Raw genomic sequence first — 19,303 nt, 5'->3', positions numbered from 1 at the left:
CTTTTTTGGTGCTGTATAGAACCCTTTTCAAAAAGGTGAAAACCACATTTTCCATCAATCTCAAAAACCCTTTCATAATGCAAAGAACCCTCTGAGTTCTTTGAGTGTTCATGGTTCTATATAGTACCATTTTCTTTACTAAAGAACCCTTGAAGAACCCTCTTTTTAAAGAGTGTATAGCTAAATTAAACAGTATAGATAATTAAACACTAGTGTTTTCATATGTAGGGAAGCTTATTCATGTTCCTTTTTAGCACTTTTTAATAAACAACTGATGTAAAGCAAAAGCATGTACTTAAAATCGTAGTTAAAATCCTTTAATCACAGAATTTTTATAATTTAAAAAGAAAAATACGTTTTATATCATGATGTCTGTGTAGCACAAAAACACAACACAACAGTGTACTTTTATATATCACCACATATTTTGAAAGGTGACTTAAATCTGTCAGAAAGTCTGAAAAGATATAAGAACAAACCCTGATTTTGCTTTATAGGTGAACATTTAAGAACAGTTCACAACATTTGAATCAATGCAGTCTTACTGTTTTACCCTTCATGAACATAGAAGTATACAGACATCTTATGTCTTTGATATTCCATTGAGACCTGAATTGCATGTTGAGGTCAATAACACTTAAAAGTGAAGACTCTTTTCATTCCTCCAGGATGACTGACAGTCTGTTGAAAACTCTTATACTAGTGATTTATTTGTTAATAGTTGTAATATGACTTTGATTCTGACTGTTATACTTCAGGATGATTAATACTGGCTTCTAACCTGTTGATTGGTAGAGTAAAGGTGAGGTCAGCATGGTTTCTTTGCAAGATTGACCAGTGCCTTGTCATGAACTGCCTTATAAAGAAGGACAAAGCTGGATGGGTTCAGAATGCCACGCCCCTCTTCATTCACCTGACCCATCAGCACATAGTTAACTCCTGAAATGATAAAGAATCAGATAGTTAGACTGACACTTAGCCACAAACCAAACAAAGTGTTTTCATTTAAATGAATGAATATATTTGAATATATATATATATAAATATTTAATAAAAATAATGCTTTTCCTTGTCCTGAAAGCTATATGGCATCAGTTGCATAAAACGTTTTCTAAGCAAGCTGTTAGAGATCAGTGTGATGTACCTTTACGTAGAGCGGGACATTTCGAGCAGGGAGCAGTTAGAGTGATGGACATGATGGGTCCTCTTTTGGTGATTTTAAGTCGGCCTGTTTTATAGGCTTTGATAATGGACACGTCCACATCAACACTGCCACCGGAGCCTGGGGTAAGCGAAGTGATCTTGCCCGTCACCACTGAGAGAGAAAAAAGAGTTTGGGGTGTGAGAGCATGATATAATGATAATGCCCTTATTGTGTGTATAGAATTTGATCAAAATTTAGAAATTTAGAAGTATATGAATATCTGGCATATCTTTCACATACAACCAAAGGCAAAATCTCTTTGATGTGTCAGTGTAGAGTGTTAAGCAAGTGTTTACAGACAGACAGAGAAAAGATAATGCCATTACTAAGCATATAGAAATGAACTGAAATTCAGAAGTATATATACAAAACTACACAGTAATACACATCTAGCACATTTTTAAAAGATGACCAAAGATAATTTCTGTAATTTCTAAGTATGTATATGAAAGAAATTCTTCCATAACTTCCAGTAGAATTTATAGACCGATTCTCCTGTAAAGCTACCTTGTGGAGATATGAGGCTTTATCTAGACAGCGACCATTTACACGAATTGTATTATCAGTATCTTTAGTTGGTAACTAAATGTCAGCACTGTCTCTGTTGGAAAGTCTAGATTAACAGGTTTGAAACTGACTCTAATAGTGAGAAGTGACAAAAGTGAGAGGTCTATAAGGAGCAGTTTTACCGAAGTGGCTGGGACAGAAGCTGGTCAGAAGAGTGCCGGTCCTCTTGCATGGCTGTGCACACTGTGGATCTCCTACTGGTGCTGAGGAGAACAGAGATGAATGAGCTTATCACACACGTCTCCTCAGATTCGTCATGTATGTACAGCAAAATCAATTTCGTGAATACCAGAAAAACAGTTCTGTAACTGATACATGCACAAAATGATTCTGTTGCAGTGCTACTATGTTACAATTTCATAACTTTCAACTAATTAGTTGGACGCTGTAAAATATACAGAAATGTTAAATGTGTCCAGAATGATGAACAAAGCTGTACATGATCCATAATGGCTGAAAGTGCTGTAAAACACAGGGAATGAAATGAACATCCAGAATTTAGAATTTGAAACATAGTGATCAATAACTTCTTGATGTTCCCAAAAAAATGTGAAATATCAAATCTTGAAATGCCTTCTGTTGTCTAGTGTTTAAGTCCACACTGAATAAGTTAATATAGAATAAAATAACAGTAAGAGATTCCAAACTCTTATTAGATCTAATTTCTCATCTTTCATTTTAGTTATTATACATGTTTACTTTAATATGTCATGTTGAATATGTGCTAGCACTCTTGCGTATTTGTCTGGTTAATGTCATACATGCGCATGTTTGCCAAGACAGACTCCTCACATGTGGACCATACTTGGTGAAATAAAACTGATTCTAAAGAAAACCACTACAGCTCAGATCTACTCACTTTTCTTGGTTCCTGTTGTGCCTGTGGTCTTTGGTTTAGGTGATGTTTTCACTCCAGGCTTGGCTCTAGATGCAGGTGTTGGCTTTGCTGGCCTAGAAAGTGGTTTAGCTGTGGACTTAACCCCAGGCTTCAGCGTTGGTTTAACCTTAGGCTTTGGTGTTGGTTTAGTCTTAGGCTTCAGTGTTGGTTTTACTGCAGGTTTTGGTGTGACCCTAGCTGCAGGCCTCTGTGCAGGTCTGGGCTTGGGTTTGGGTGTGGGTCTTGCTGGTTTCGGCTTGCTTGTAGACCTGACCGCTGGCTTGGGAGGAGCTGGTCTGGGGGGCTTAGGCTTCGGTGGCCTAGACGGAGGTTTAGGTGTCGCTTTAGGTTTAACAACCAACTTAGGCTTGGGTGTTGTTCTGGGTTTAGACGCAGGTCTAGCAGGTCCAGCTGGTCTAGCAGTGGGGATAACAGGTAGAGGGTCAACTCTTGCTCCAGGTACTGTATCCAGGTCTGCTGTGGGGGTTCGGGAGCCTCGGGGGATGCTGGAGTAGTGCAACATGAAGCCTGAGCCTGTCACACTCAGGTCAGACACAAACTGCACCAACAATTCATTCCCATTGCTCACGATCCCTCTGTGGCAAAGAGAAAGCATGATAAAATGTTAGTATTGTTGATACTACTGCTTTCATTCAGACTGTGTTCTATACATCTTTAGCATTTACTTTAGCACAACTTCATAATACTTTAGCCTAGTATTTAGTTCCTTTCAGAGACACATTTTGCAGAAACGGTGTACACATATAGAAAAAAAGTGCATAATTGCACACAAAGTGATTATTAGTGATACTCTTTTTGATCCAGGTACCCCAGCTTAGTATTGAATACACTGCACTGTGTTTTTAAAAAAGTCAGAATACTGTTTTATGTTTTACTATTACTTTTCAAGTAAGTAAGAAAAATACCTGCAAAGGTTTAACATAAATTAACTAATTAATTAACTAATACTACATATTAAAACACTCAGCTTCAAGTTCATTTAAATGTCTTCCTTATTATAAAGAAGAATCTTTTCCAGTTTTTTGTTAAAAGCACATGTTTGACATTGTTCCCAAAGCAGTGCTTTTGTAAGTTGTTTCTTCAGTTCTGCATTTTTGCAAAGAAAAATGGAAAGACCTAAAGAGATTTGAATTTGATGTTCAATTACCCCATACAAAAAATAATTTGTTGAAAACATGTTATAATACATTCTAGTTATAGTGGGTCCAAAAGTTTAAGACCATATTGAAAATGTGGGATTTTGGGAAAATTTGGGATTGTTTTGTAACTGGAAATAAACAGATTTTTTTAGAATAAAAAAAAAAAAATTAAAAACAAAGAAATGTTATAAGCAGGTCACTATTCATTCGTGGCATTAAACATGTTAAGGCCTTTGTTCCAAAAGGTCAGATGTTTTTAGTCCTATCTCTTTCATCGATTTGATCTACTCATCAGAAACTGTTGCACAAACTTGTGGAGTCCATGCCAGCGTGAGTGCTCACTGTCATTGAAGCAGAGGAAGGACATAGCAAATATTGATATATTTTTGAAGTTCATGTAAATTTCTCATAGATTTTACTTTTCTCTCTATCTGTTATGCTGATAATATAATAAATTGTGTATTAAATTATCAAGGAATGTTAAATAGAAGCATTTTCACTAGCAGTCTCAGACATTTGGACCCCAGTGTATGTTTTGGAATATGTTGTCAACACCTAACAACATACATCATTTTCATAGGGGGTTGCATACCAGGGACTGCAAGTAAGGTGTCCCCAGTTTGCGTGAGCAGTGTAAATAAAAGTCATATAGAGTACTTTGCATAAGTCTTAGGCAGCTGTTAAAATTGTTTAAAATTTTAATCTGGACAGTAAGCTTGTTTTTTACATGTTAAACATGATGTAACGTTACATTTCTTGTTTTATTTTGGTTAAAGAACAAACTTTTGGTGCTTGACTTCCCTGTGCAGCCCAGCCATTGCATGCATTTGTTAAATTCCTTTAGCAGCACCCCGATTTAATTTAATGAAGGACTGAAGGAAAAACTGATTGGCTGAAGCAGGTATTGACTGTTCATTGTAAATAATGGACTTCCTCGAGGAGAGGTCAAATAAAATCAAATCAAATCAAAACAAATCAGCTTTATTGTCATTTCACATTTACACAGGTGCGAAAGTAAGTGGAAATCTTAGGTGTAAATGTGTGTAAATTTTGCACCTGTGTAAATGTGATATATATAGATATATATTTAGAGGCTAATGTGCGTGTATACATATATATATATATATATATATATATATACACATATATATATATATATATATATATATATATATATATATGTATACACACACATTAGCCTCTAAATATAGACACATATACACAATATACACCACTATGGCACAATTTCCAGTAGTTATGCACAGTAATATAGTTATGAAATAAAAAGCTATGATATGTACAGTTTTTACACATTTCCATTTGTGCAATTTATGAGTCTGAGGTAGATAAATGAAATGCAGGGTACACAGGGGATAGAATACTGATGTGTACATATCCAGATTATGCATGACATGAGTAGATGTTCAAGATGACCATCTATATGTGTTTGTAAGTAGTTAAGTCAACACACTGACAGACACATAATGACAAGGTGTTGTTTATTTATTTATATTTTTCTAATGTAGTAGTAGTATTTGTTTTTGAACAACTAAATGTTTACTGCCCAGATAAATAACTTTACTTATCATTTGATGGTGTAGAACATTTAAACAGTATTTTATGTACAATGCAAGTTATCTACCAGTGGCACACGTAGGCACAGTGGTGAGCTTTCAGGTTTTTTTTGTATAGCGTATGGTTTAAAAAAAGCTAGGTTTGAGAAACAGTGGGAAACAAAACGTCCACAAAATTTACAAAATCTTCCCACTATGCTGCTGACCCAGCGCAAACAAAAACAGCCTTCCTTTTCCTGTTATGGGGCATCAGTAGCTACCACATTCTCAGAGAGAGGAGCATGCTCTTACACATGTCCAGACATGCTGCTCTAAAAATAACTTTAACCCCTTAAAATCCCAGGCTTATTACATACTAAAGCTTGTTCAGGAACTACAAGGACTTCAGTGCAAACTGGTGGAGCTGTTCTCAGGTTATAGAAGTGTGTACTAAAACTTTGGGCCCACCGGTGAGCCCTGGCCATGTTAGGGGTTAAAAATTTTGAGGAATGACTCACCCTGGCACTCTCTCTCCACAGAACTTGCCTATACGTCGAGAATCGTCCGACTCCCCTCCGTTAAACAGCGCCACATAGTCGTAGCGACAGTACATATCTGCCTCAATGTCCAGCTTTTCAAACTTCACCTCAATCACCTGCAGGAATGATTACATGCACATAAACAAACACAAACAAGCACATGCAGGTTTGCCTATAGTGTTGGTCTTAATGCACATAGCTGTGCTATGTAGTTATGTAACTGTATGTACAGCATTGAGTTACTATGAAAGGAAAAGGCGTAGCAGCTACAGGCATAAAGAGTCTTTCATACAACGTTTTATGAAACTCTCTCGCCCTCTATCTCTCTCTCTCACTCTCTCTCGCTCTTGCTCCATAAACACACACTTTCAATGGGGTCTCTCAGTCTCAGGCAACGCACACATACATACATGTATACACACACACACAAACACACACACACACACACACATATATGTTCATATGAACAACCACATACACACTCACACTCACACAAACCAATAAACCAGTTCAAATGTTCTCTTGTCAAATCAGATCTAATCTAACAGCTGCTGTTAAAACCAACAGAGAAGAACATAAATCAAATTCACACAGCCAAGAAACCAAGAAACCAAGAAAGAGCCGACACGAGAGAAAGAGGCGTGAAGTGAGGCTCAGCATGCTGACCATGTTGGTTGCCACGGTGATGTGCCAAGAGCAGCTGATGCCTGCTGGGTAATGAGAGTCCGGCCAGTTCGGAGTCTTCACGGAACCCTCAGGCTTAGTTAATTTGCCTCCACAGAACTGATTCTCTACAGAGAGACAGAGAGATAACAGAGTGAGAAGAAAGAGAGAGGGAGGGAGGAAGAGCAAGAAAGAAAGAAAGAATAAGTGAGACAACAAGAAAATGAGAGAGGAAAGAGATAATGAGGGAAAACCATATAAGAGAGAAAAAGAGAGTGAGGGAGAGAGGAAAGAAAGAGAGCTTTGGTGTGAGAAAGATTAAAAACAATGGTAGTACTGATGACAGAAAATCAACAGTGCAGCAAACCAAATGTCCAACCATCCACGTGCGGTTTTCCTCCACTGAAGAAGGCCAGGAATCCTCTTCCTCCTCTGCTGGAGTCAGACACCATCTCCACCATCATGGTGTTGGAGGTGGAGATGAGTGCTCCCGGCCGGAACGTTCCACAGAAACGGCCCAGTTTCTGTACCGTGTACGAGTGACCGTTATACACATCCACGTAGTCATAGCGACAGGTGGGGTCAGCCTCAAGATCAAAGATTCTGAACTGGAGCATGACCACTTGACCTTCTGGGACCTGCAAAAAAAAAGATTTATTTTCTTTTTTGAAGACTTAGTTTAAATGATTTTGGGGATTTTTGTGAAATGCATGGTTCTAAAGTCAGAAATGGCAAAAAAATGACCACCTATGAGCTTCTATGGAGCACAAAACAAAAAAAAGTCTGCAGCATTGCTTTTAAAACAGGGCTGCCCAAAGTTGGACTGTGAGAAAGTTACCCTAACCTCACCCCTTTCTCTGAGGAAAAAAGTTTGGGCACCCCTGTTTTAGAAACTCTAATGTACTGCTAATGCAGCAGGTCAGTATACTCCATCTGTAATATTTTTCCCATCTCAAGTTAAGACCTGGGAAAGTATTATTTTAGAACTATTTTGAAGATTTTAGAAATAATTTAACAGTTACATTTAAAAAATTACAATTGTTTGAATGTTATGGGTAGTGGTTCTGGTCAGTCTTGGTCCTAAATAACACTGATCTGCATATTTTAGAATCTCCTGCTCTCAGCCCTTTCTAAGGTGAAGTGAATGTGAAAACACTACAACATGCAGAGAGCAGTGACACTTCAGAACCAGGACTGAGAACCACTGCTTTACAGCTTTGCTTTGCTTCTCTCTCTCAGGCCGAGGAACTCAGGAAACTGACACTACCACAACCAAAATACTAACTAGCAAGCCAATAGCTAAATAACACAATGCTTAAAATTTCAGTGAATATGTTAAAATAGTTTTGCATAAACCATACAATTACTCAAAGACATGATGTCATTGAACTGTTTTATGCTTGCAGTTGCACAAGACACTGGGTGCAGTTCTGTGTCCAGTGGAAGCTTACTTTTGAAGCATCCATTTCACCAAAAAGAAAGGAAGAAACCTTCCAAAATCACCTTTAAAACTGTTGTGAATGGTAAAATAACAGTAAGGCTGTTGTGTTTAGAATTCATTTCTTAGTTCTGAGAGGTGTGAGTAACATCCGCATCACAGACGCAGGAAAATGTTTATATGTAATTTATATGCAATAAACAACTTATTACGATATTGAATATCAGAATACAGTTAGAAGATCAGGGTTGGTTCCTGACTTCTAGCTGTATGGATACGTTGAATTTCATCAAAAGCACGTTTGATTTAATTTAACAAAAGACTGATTATTTGAAGCAGATATTGGCTGGTAACTGTAAATACAGGACTGCTACGAGGAGAGGTCTGGAAATGGTTAAGCTAATACACACATCAAATCATCAAATCACAGTGTATTGTTTTTTGGTAATTTGTATTTATTCTAATGTCAGTGTTTTTGAACCAGTAAAGGTTTGCTGCCCAGTTAAACAGCTTTACATATAATTTTTTCAGATGTCTAAGACTTTTGCACAGTTCTGTATATGTGTAATTATGTTTCTACAGCTGTGATAAATGTGTTATTACAGAGATAAGAGGGAGAGAGATGAGAGAGGAGGAACTCACAGTGATGTACCAGGTGCATTTAGAGTTGGGTTTGTAGTGAGTGGGGAAATCTTCACTAGCCACAAAACCTGAGTCTGTTACTAAATGACCCCCACACAGGAAGACAGGCCTACAGAAAGAGAGAGAGAGAGAGAGAGAGAGAGAGAGAGAGAGAGAGAGAGAGAGAGAGAGAGAGAGAGGAGAGCATCATTTACTATGTTTGGAGAAAAAATCTCTGCACGTGGCAGCAGTGTTGGCAGCAGTGTTGGCACCAACAGTGGCAATCTAGGAAGGTGGACTTACACACAAACACGCACAAGTACAGACACGCAGACGGTTAACTCTGACCAGCATGATGTGAGCTCAGTCACTTCACCAAGAGACAGAGTTGGGAAAAATACAAGGGGTGCTGGGGGGGGCGGGTCTGGAACCCCCTAATTAACCTCTTGGACCCCCAAATGTCTTAAAATCTAAATTCTGAGTGGGATCCCTGACAATTAACCTATTACATGATGCTGTTCGTTCAGGAAAAATAGACGCTTAAATATAAATTCAGCGTAATGTCACTGTTTAGGGTGGAGCTTCTGTGAACTTCTGTCTTTGGTGTTCTTAACTAGCTAGAGAGCAGTGGTCTGCCTCAAGGTGGCGCTGTAGTAAAATGGGTTACCCAATGGGTTAATTATAGCCTAGCAACTGAAACTATGCCCAGTATACCTCTGAAAAACTTTACAATATACCAAAGCAAATGTGTAAATCTGATAGCTTGCCCAGTTTCCCAAGTTTGGTGAAAAGAGTGAATTGTTACTCATTTCTCAAACTGAAGACAAAGGATTGGATGTGTAAGATCTCAGTTAATGTGTGGAAATGTGCATTACCAAATTAGAAAAAGGCAATACCAAAAGAGAAGTTGAAATAAACATTTTGCTGCCAGTGAAGCTAGCATCAGCACCGCTATGGCAAGTAAGTTAGCAGCCAGCAAATTCTGGAGTAGCCAGCCCACATGGGAACCCCCAAATACCAGGGGGTATTTCACATACTGACTAAATGTATTTAGTAACATTTTTCCAACACATAAAAATGGTTACATATTGTGGCGTGAGAGCACGCCTATGTTCTGTTTAGTATTAAAGTAATAAGTAGCCTATTCAGAAAATGTTTGTGCATGTTAATTTTATTATTCATTTGTGTGATTCACTAGCAATTTGCGTGCTTGCTTCTTTTGCATGGGCTTTTGTTGTGAAGGGTAGGCCTAGGAACTGCCAGGGCTGTGCATTGTTGTAGCAAGCTAGAGAGAACCAGCTAACAGTAAGAGTGGTAAGCTAGCCTGAGAACTGTGTTTTCCGGGTTAAGTCAAGCAAAGCTGAGTTATGGACCAGAACTTTGAGATGTCCAGTTTCTTGTGAGCACTGTCCACATCACAGTGTCATCTCTTTCCAAATTAAAACAAGTATCTCCAAAATGGTAACTTTACAAGAGATGGCAAAACGTCTTTACTTTACTTTGAATCCACATAAAAGATATAGATTCGTATCTTTTGTGATACGTGAGTTGTCATATTCCACATAAATGTAAAACAGATGCATGAGTCCAGTACAACACCTATGCTAAGCTTATCACTCATGAGCATGTCCACTACATCAGTCTCGCGGGGTCAAACATCTCGTAATGAGAACGTCTTGGGAGAATGGGGGCTGAATGTTGGTGGTAATGTTGACAGAGTGGGATTTAACTGAAAGAAATGTCCAAATCAATCTTACAACTTGTGAAAGCACGACTTAAAATGTATTATGACGGTGCGGTCGTCAACACTGTCCGACAGCGACAAGCACATTGTTAATCTATGGATTAACATAAGTTTGCCTGCCTGAAAAGTCCCACCAGAAACTCCAATTAAGCACATAGATGTGTGCCATGTGTGCAGAGAACACATTACTTGTGGTAAAAATAAACATTTAACAAACATAAAAACAGTTCTTAGCTAAAATAGTTAATAATCAAGCATTGACAGTGTTCTTTTAGATAACAATTTTAAAAGTTTTCTTCTAAAAATGTAAAATGTAAAAAGTAACTTTTCTGAATACTGCCTTTTAAAATGTTATGTGGACTAAATACAGATACTTCGTTTTTTTTTTTTTTGAAGACATATTTCCAATACTGTCCCAACACCCTCAACAGAGGAAACCTCATCTCTCTTTTTAAGACAGATACCACACATACATGTCTCGTTTTACTTTGAGCGGTTTCATTTAAGTGAGTGATGTACTTGTTTCCATGTAATGAATTTTAAGGCATTTTCCTTGAAATAAAACACAACACTGAGGAGTTATTTGCTAAACTGCCAATTAGGGGCCTCATAAAATCTTCACTGAGTGAACTCACACACATACACACGCTCGTCCATCATACACTCCCTCACGCATAAATGCTTCAAAAGATATAAAACAGCTCAGTTTCAGATCTACATCAAACAGGTTCATGCTTAATCAAAAGCTGCGCTGTTATCAAACAGACTCGGCTTTTTAAGGCCTTTCACACATTCAGCTATAACTGCACTGAGACTCAGATGTGGTGCTTTGGCTGGAACACCACCCCATTTACCCACAAACATGCTGCTTGGCATAAGCATCGCAAAGCGGCCTAGAGCCCCATTGTGAACTCTACTGTTTTTCCTAATTTATGCGTTACAAATGGGTCTTTCTTTGGAGGAGTTTTTTAAGGAACAGAAGTCAGTGAGAACTGCCAGCTGTTGTGTTTTTTTCTTTTTTAAACTTCAAGAGAAATTGTCTGTTCTCAGTTGCAGTTCACTTTTCAGAGGATATATATTTTTAGGAGATTAGATATAAAACAGTCCACATACATAAGACCCCTGTCTTATGCAAGTGGACTGTTTTATATCTGATCTCCTCAAAAAGAGGAGATTAGATATAAGACAAACAAGTGGAAACACAGAATTGTTGAAAGTTATAGAGAAAATGGGACTAACAACCGTGTAAGATCTGGTAGACCACCGTAACTGTCACCATCAGATAAACAGTACTTATAGCTTTCATCTTTGAGAGAGAGGAAAAAATCAAAGCTCCACTCGTACTTCAGATCTGAGAAAATCCAACTCAATGCAATGAGTCTTAAAGGATGTGTAGCTCTCAAGAAGCCATTACTGAGAAGAGGAAATAGACAAAAAAGAAGAGAAGCTGTTGTTCAGAACCGTTCACCTCAGAGTCCAGACCTCAGCATCATTGAATATGTTTAGGGTTACTTGAAATGTGGAGCAGAAAATGAAACCAACTTCTAAGACTGAACTTTGGAGGTGTGAAAAATATCTCTGCAGATTTCTCTGAAAAACTGAAAGAAAGTCTCCTGAAAAGAATGCACACTGCAATTAAAGCAGAGTGTGCTGAAAAATAGGATATTATGTTTAGTTGTTAATGTAATTTTTTGCAAAATAGATGTTTTCTGCTTTTTTCCTGATGCTGAAAAATGAATATCTTGTACATTGGTTCCTTAAAGAACCTTCATTCTGTAAAGAAATATTTTTCTTTTTTAAATGTGAACCAAACCTCTTTATAGTTTAAAGAACCTCCACATAACATAAAGGTCCTAAAAGCTTTTCATAAGACTGTACATCCAAGTCAAGAACTGGTTAGAAATCTTTACTTTTAACCTGGGTGGTCAAAGAATAGTAGTTCTGTACTTGAGTAAAAGTAGAAATACTCTGATAAAATATTACTTAAGTAAAAGTACAAGTACTAGTTTGTGAATGTAATATGTGAAAGAATCAAATGTAAAATGACTGACATTGGTGATATTTTGTTATGAACAAATTCGATTTAGACCTGCGTGACTCCAGACAAGAAGACAAAATTTCAAATACTTCAAAGTATTTTTGACTACATTCACAAACCAGTAGTTTTGTACTTTTACTTAATACAGAATATCTGTACTTTTACTCACTTTACTGAAGAGCAGCATTTGTACGGCCACATGAAAAACATCAGCCTTTCACGACAACTGATATAAACCTACATAAACATCTATAAAGGCTGATTCATCAAGTGCCAGTTCTCATAAAGACTGTATTAGTCTTTTTAATGTCATTTCGCCTCATCAGCTTGATGGAATAGGCCTTTAAAAAAGTTTATACCTTATGAGCACTGCCCTTCAGTAAAGTCTTTCACCGAGAGTATTTCTTCTTTTACTCAAGTACAGATCTGGTCAACTTTGTCTACTGATGTTTGAGTGTTCACAAGCAAAATTCAAAGTACAATGCTCATTTTGTGCTTAAAATGAACACAGATGTGTTAAAAAGGGTAACACAGGTAGGTGTGTTGTTATTTAATACTTTTCCCTTTACATTTTAGAATGCAGTCTCTTTCAGATAATTCTGGTGAAGCAGGTGTTTTAAGACGGTAGTGGCAAAGACAGACAGAATTAAACTTTTTGGAGAACTTTTTAAGGAACACAAGGAGTTCAAACAGTTGTAACAGTTATACAGTGAGCACCCAGTCCAACACACACACGTACACACACACACACACACACACATACACACACACCCTCGCGCACACATATATAAACATAAACAGGGCAACATGAATACCTGCTTAGTGCATGCATGCATTCGCACCCACACATACCCACACATACTCTTACCTGGTGAAGTTGGTCTGGCTTTGTCCGTGAACCCATCGCAACCCCCAAAAACAACAGGCCCAAACACCACACACTCACACCACCCCTCATCCTTCCTTTCAGAGAGGAACAGACGAGGACAGAGTGACAGAACACGGCAGAGAGGAGGAGACTTCAGGGACGTGGAGGAGGAGAGAGGAGGAGGCTTCATAAATGCAGGATTGAGATGAGGAAAGTGAGAGAGAGAGAGAGAGAGGAGAGAGAGAGAGAGAGAAGGGAAGGGAAGGGAAGGGAAGGAGTGAAGGGAAAAGAGGAGTGGAAATGTAGGAATGGCCCCCAGATGGCACTGGATAGAAGGATGAAGAAAAAAAAACAATTAAATCAAAACACCCAAACATGCATCTAATCCAAGCCTGTTTATTGTGTCTGGCTTTTCCACAGGCTTGTATATGTAAGTGTGATTTGTGGGGAAAGCTGTGTGTTTGGACTGTGTGCTGTGTCTCCCTGTGTTTGTTAAATGGTCAAGGATCCAGTATTCAAACAGTGATAGTGAACACTGATGTTTGTATGTGGGAGTGAAAGTCCACACTGCAGGAGTAAGTGCTTAACTCTTTTCCTATTGGCTCTCTGCCCTTTTCTCTCTCTCTCTCTCTGAATAGAGCCACTCTGAACCCACTTCATACATTTAACAGGAAGGCTTTCAACCTGTAAATGCATTTTAATGGAGACCTCTACTACAGTGGAAGCCCTGTGTTTAAAATATGGTTTCTTTTCATTTTAGTCTTTTTTTGTTTACTTCATTCTTCACAAAAAAGGGTTCTATATAGTACTAAAAGGTTCCATGACTTGTAACAGCAGTAGTACCCTTTTTGGTCAAGTAGAACTCTTTTTAAAAGGTTATTTGCAGCACTGTATCATCACTGTTGGAACAAAGCCTTGTATCACCAAAGTGGTAAATTTACAGGAGAAGAAAAAAAAACATTCTTAACTTTCAATAGAAGTTAATGGAGCAAGATTTCTTTTTCCAAGTAATTTTGGAGCTTTTTATTGCTCCATTCATCATGGAAAAAGGGCAGCAGCCATTTTCAAATTCTGCAAATCAAAAATTGACAAACAAGTTTTGTTCTAACAGTGATGGCATGGTGCTGGTGCAGTAAAGGATCCTAAAAGAGTCTTTAAAGGACCATTTCCGACAGGTCCTCCATCATGGAGATTATGTTTCCTTTTCTTTTTTAGTTGTATAGCACCTTACATACTCTGCTGTTATTCAAAGTGCTTTACAAATGAGAAAATGCAAAGTCATTTAAAGCCTGGATTTAAAAGTTTAGTGTCTAATGCTCTTTGTCCACTAGATCCATTTAAGAGCAGCATAGTAGCTAAACGCTGTTTCTCCATGTTTAGTCTTCACCTTCCGCAGGACTAACTGACTAATTTCTAGTGATCTGAGAGTTCTGCTCAGCTCAAAGCACTGCAATGTATCAGATAAATATGCTGACCCTACATTATAGGGTGATTTATAGACCAGTAAAAGCACCTTTAAGTCTACTGGAAGCCAGTATAAGGACTCCTAATGAGACTCTGGCAGCAGCATTTTGAATCATCTGAAGGTTTTTGATTGTCTTTTTGGGGAGTCCGATTAGAAGACCATTACAGTAATCGATTCTCCTAGAAATAAAAGCATGGATGAGTTTCTCCAGGTCTAGTTTAGTTAGAAAATCTCTGATCTTGTTGATATTCTTAAGGTGATAAAATGCTGATTTAGTCACTGCTTTGACATAAATGCTAATACACCAAGGTTACATACTATTTCTTTAGATTTTATGGCTCTTAAATTAAACTAGTCTGTCCCTCTCATTGCTATTCCGAAATAAAAGAATCTCTGTTTTATCTTTATTCAATTGCAGAAAGTTTTTCCCATCCAGGTAGTGATGTGTTCAAGGCACTTACAAAGTGAGTGAAGGGGACTATATTTGTTTGGGGAGAGGGCCAAGTAGATCTATATATCATCTGCGTAGCTGTGGTAAGATATCCCAAAGTCTTGTAGTATTTGGCCAAGAGACAGCATGTATAAATTAAATAGGAGTGGCCCAATAATTGAACCCTGGGGGACACCACAGGTCACTGGCACGCTCTCAGAAACATTATTTTCTATTTCCACAAAGTAGTCTCTTCCTTGCAGGTATGAACTGAGCCATTTTAAGACAGTTCTCAAGTCTATCTATGAGAATTTTAGTGTCAATATAAGTCATAGAAGTCATTTCAGGTTCTATATAGTACTGAAAAAAAGAGTTTTATAACTAGCAACAGTATCAGAAACTTTTATAGGGCTCTATACAACAGGTTCCCCATTATGAAGACTATGCACAATGATAATAATAATAATAATAATAATAATAATAATAATAATACATGCAATAGAAAATGTAATAACTGTACATCATAACTTTGTGGAGGTGACTGTAGCAGGATTAGAATGGCAGACATTGGGCTTGTTTAAGATGAATTGTGCCTCACCTTGGCTGTCTGTGAGAGTAGCCGGTTGCAGTTGGGGGAGAAGTCGAGAAGATAACGGTCAAGTAGCTCTTGTGGTGTTCACTTATCAGACATAACATTTCTTTGAATAATATAAAAGGGGAATTTCACATGTGAAAATAATAACCACAGACACTACACGCTATGTATGCAGAGCTGAGGTTTGAGCTCTGTCGTCATCAGGCTGTTGCGGGTAGCTAAGTGGTGAGAAACTGCAGCCGCCTCACTAAGGTGAGATTAAACTGATGTGAAGACTTACTGTCATGCACCGCACTGAACCAGGCGATCAGTTTATGCAGCTCCACGCTAAGTCCAGCCTTTTCACTGTTAAAGAAAGGTTCTACGGAGCAAAGTTATAGAAGAACCCCTTTTGGTTCCCTAAAATGTTTCAAAGTTTTGGTTCTTTAAATAATCATTTTTGTAAAGACAAGTGAGTGTGAAGAACCTTTTCAAGTTTAAAGAACCTCAACATAATGTAAAAGTTCTATACCAGTTAAAGTCCAAGCCAAAACTCCTTTAGGAGCCTTTAGAGTGCAGTTTCTGAATTGCAGAGGACCATTTAAGCAGCACACTGTTTCCTTTAGTTGCCATGGTTCTGTATAACTTTTTTACTAAAGGACCCTTAAAGAACCCCTTTTTCTAAGAGCATGTTAAGAACTATTCCACTCATCTTTTTTCTGCTTTGCTCCTGTAGCTGGGTAGAAGAGCACAAACCAAGGCCACTGGCACCAGCACCATGTGATTAAATCTGCCTTTATGACCCCCATCCGTCTGTGTAATAATAATCATCGTAATTGTTCTTGTGTGTGTACAGTATACTAAAATGAAATGTGAATGCAAGCCCACTCTGCTCATACTGCTTGTGCCACAGTGTTTGTGCCAGTAAAGCCACCATGTGGCCAGTCTTGGGCTTTTTAAAGCTCGCTGCGCATTCTTGTCTTCAACTAGATGAGAGTGAGGTTTAGAACAACAACCAAAAAAAACATTTCACTTCCTCTCTTTTCTTTTAAAGACTACAGTGCCTGTTTCAGTGCATTGTGTGATTGCATTCTTCAGTAATCAGTGCAAATATTGTTTGGAAACACTGACACACCACAGAAAGTGTGAACAAGATTTGATTTTATTTTCTTTTTTCATACAAAGAAATTCACAAAAAAATACTTACAAACTGCTCAGGACCACTGAAGCTGAACACGACATGATTGAAACAGAACAGAGCGACATAGAGGAGAAAAGAAAGATGTTAGAGAGAGAGAGAGAGAGAGAGTCTCTCTGGTCCTAAGCAATCTTCTTAAAGTCAACTGCTGTTTTCGAAGTCTATTATTTTCTTCTCTGATTGCCAAGCTCGTATAACTAAAGCAAGCCACTACAGTGAAAAGGGGACCACACAGGCACCACAGCGTCCATTTTTAGAGGCCCTCTAGGCTAGGAGGGTCCACTTTACTGGCCAACATCTTTGCTCCTCTTCTTTCACAGAAGATGTCATTGGCTACAAATGCCTTTGAGAACTTTCACTGTTAGCATGAATGTGGAAACAATCAACTAATCAGAGCTGGCGATAAGACTAGACTGTGGCAGTTTTTGTCCAATCATTCATAACCAGCTTTTTGAAGAACTTGTCAGAGGAAGCTGCAGTTAAAATGGCTTCTGCTGCCAACATGTTATGAGCAACCCACTTGTGGATTAAACAGATATAGCACGGAGAATACAAACAACAGAGCCGACACCAATGACGTATAAAAATATTCATAAACCTCCAAAAATAAAAGAAACCTGTGGATCTTTTCTTGAATAAATTTGGTCGAAATGCATGAGTAAACTGCAGATCAGACGTCCGCGAAGGCAGTGATACTGACCCAAACGCCTGCAGATGCACAAGGCTGCATATTTTCGCCCCTGCTAAACATTATGACATATATCTACTTGTCAGCTGATTTTACTAACATTGTATGTTCAAACTAGGCTGGCCAGAGCGAGTCTATGTTACAATATACAGTCCTGCAGATCCTCAAGGCTGGAGCTGAAAAGAACATTATAAAAGGGTCTTAAGTTGATCACCCCACTTTCCCTATTAAATCAAATTATCCAAAAGGTCATAAATTCATTTGAAGAAAGTGACTCATGGCAGCGTGTGGAGCAGTGATGTCACAGTTTTACAATAAAGTGGCCTTTTCGTTTCACATTCATTGTCTGTCAGGTTTTCTGGCTTTAATCACTACTGATTTGAATTCAGCTATACAAATAAATACTGAGTTTTTATTTGTAGAAAAACAAATAAAATCTTCACTTTAGTTTAAGAGCACATGACACAATGACATAACGCTATACTCCAACATGTCATTGGTAACACTCAGAACATACTGTAGTGATGTAGTTCTTTTTGTTTTGAAGAGCTTTGGCCCAAAGGTCAGTAGGCTTGGCCTTAAGGCTGTAGTCCTCTTTTAAAAGCACAACATACAATCAGACTGTTAACCACGACCCATTAAAAAGAACAGTGTCATGATTGTAAGTGTGCATTTCCAAAAGTACCTGTTGCCATTAACAACACCTGCGGACATCATCAGCAGTGAGTTTGGAGTCCTTTTTCCCACCAATCAATGGCTAATGACATCACCTCAGTGGCTCATGTCCGTCACATTGCCCCCTTTGTCCTCCTCCATTTGTGAGGTAACTTCCTGCTCCTCGGTCGTCATTTCTTGGTCATTGACGTGCATCATCATGACGCCGCTTTGTTTCTCTTCCTCTTCTTCCTCTCTCCACTGCCCCATCTCTCCGTCTCCCTCTGCCTCTCCCTCCTCCATGGCTGTGTCTGGCTGGGTGTGTTTGTCGGCAGCAGCGCCCTCTTCTGTCACCTCGAGCACACTGCATAGCTCCATCTCATGGATCTCCACGTCAAAAGGGGCGGCAGGCGGCACTGACGGAGGAGACTTGCAGCCCACACAGGCCTGGAGGAAAGGAGACAAAGAAGATAATGTCAGTCCACGTGACAACTCACCAATGGTGTGTTTTACATAAAACATGTTAATTATATTCTGGCAGCCTGTCATGTTGCTTAGGATTATAGTATATTATCTGTACATTTCAATTGATACATTTAGTACAGACGTCCCAATCCAATCTGTAATGGTACTAGCTTTGTTTAAGGGGTATTGCTTTAATTTAAAAATGTCTGTATAATTAAGTCGTTAAGATGTAGAGAAGCTTTCTGAGTCAGAATTGTCCAAAGTGGTACTGGATATCCAAAGCCATCCATTTAATGCCTCTAAAGGCTACCTTACAGATAATTATTACATTAAATGCTGCTTGATGCTTGAGACATTGTTTTTGCCATGGGTTTGAAATAAGATTTTTTCCCATGGTATCTATTCATGGTGGACAGGTATGTGTAAGAGGTTGTAAGGCAAAACAGGAGAGAAAGAAAGCGTATTTTAGATTTTAGATTTGGAAAACAAAACGGCTGTATTTGCATTGTGATCTCTGCTGCGTATCACTACCACTGTAAAGAAATTAACTCTTTCTC

General features: G+C 38.3%; 2 protein-coding genes across 2 annotated transcripts in view; both read right to left on the bottom strand.

Moving 5' to 3' along the window:
* Positions 1-301: 301 nt before the first annotated feature.
* Positions 302-13,450, bottom strand: pcolceb (procollagen C-endopeptidase enhancer b). The gene is given in 10 exon segments (XM_036596256.1): positions 302-939; positions 1,145-1,315; positions 1,894-1,974; positions 2,631-3,244; positions 5,880-6,016; positions 6,567-6,691; positions 6,943-7,201; positions 8,644-8,752; positions 13,273-13,316; positions 13,318-13,450. Coding segments are annotated over 10 exon segments (1,716 nt in total). The 5' UTR covers positions 13,363-13,450; the 3' UTR covers positions 302-808.
* A 3,435-nt stretch (positions 13,451-16,885) lies between these two features.
* per1b (period circadian clock 1b) overlaps positions 16,886-19,303 on the bottom strand; it is a 30,760-nt gene continuing 28,342 nt past the window's right edge. Inside the window, exon 19 of the mRNA XM_036597692.1 lies at positions 16,886-18,728. Within this exon, the coding sequence (XP_036453585.1) occupies positions 18,399-18,728 (330 nt within the window). The 3' untranslated portion in view covers positions 16,886-18,398. The remainder of the gene's footprint in view (positions 18,729-19,303) is intronic.

This window comes from Colossoma macropomum, unplaced genomic scaffold (genome assembly GCF_904425465.1).
Source record: "Colossoma macropomum unplaced genomic scaffold, Colossoma_macropomum, whole genome shotgun sequence".
Lineage (NCBI taxonomy): Eukaryota > Metazoa > Chordata > Actinopteri > Characiformes > Serrasalmidae > Colossoma > Colossoma macropomum.
This window is presented reverse-complemented; position numbering and strand designations above follow the sequence as displayed.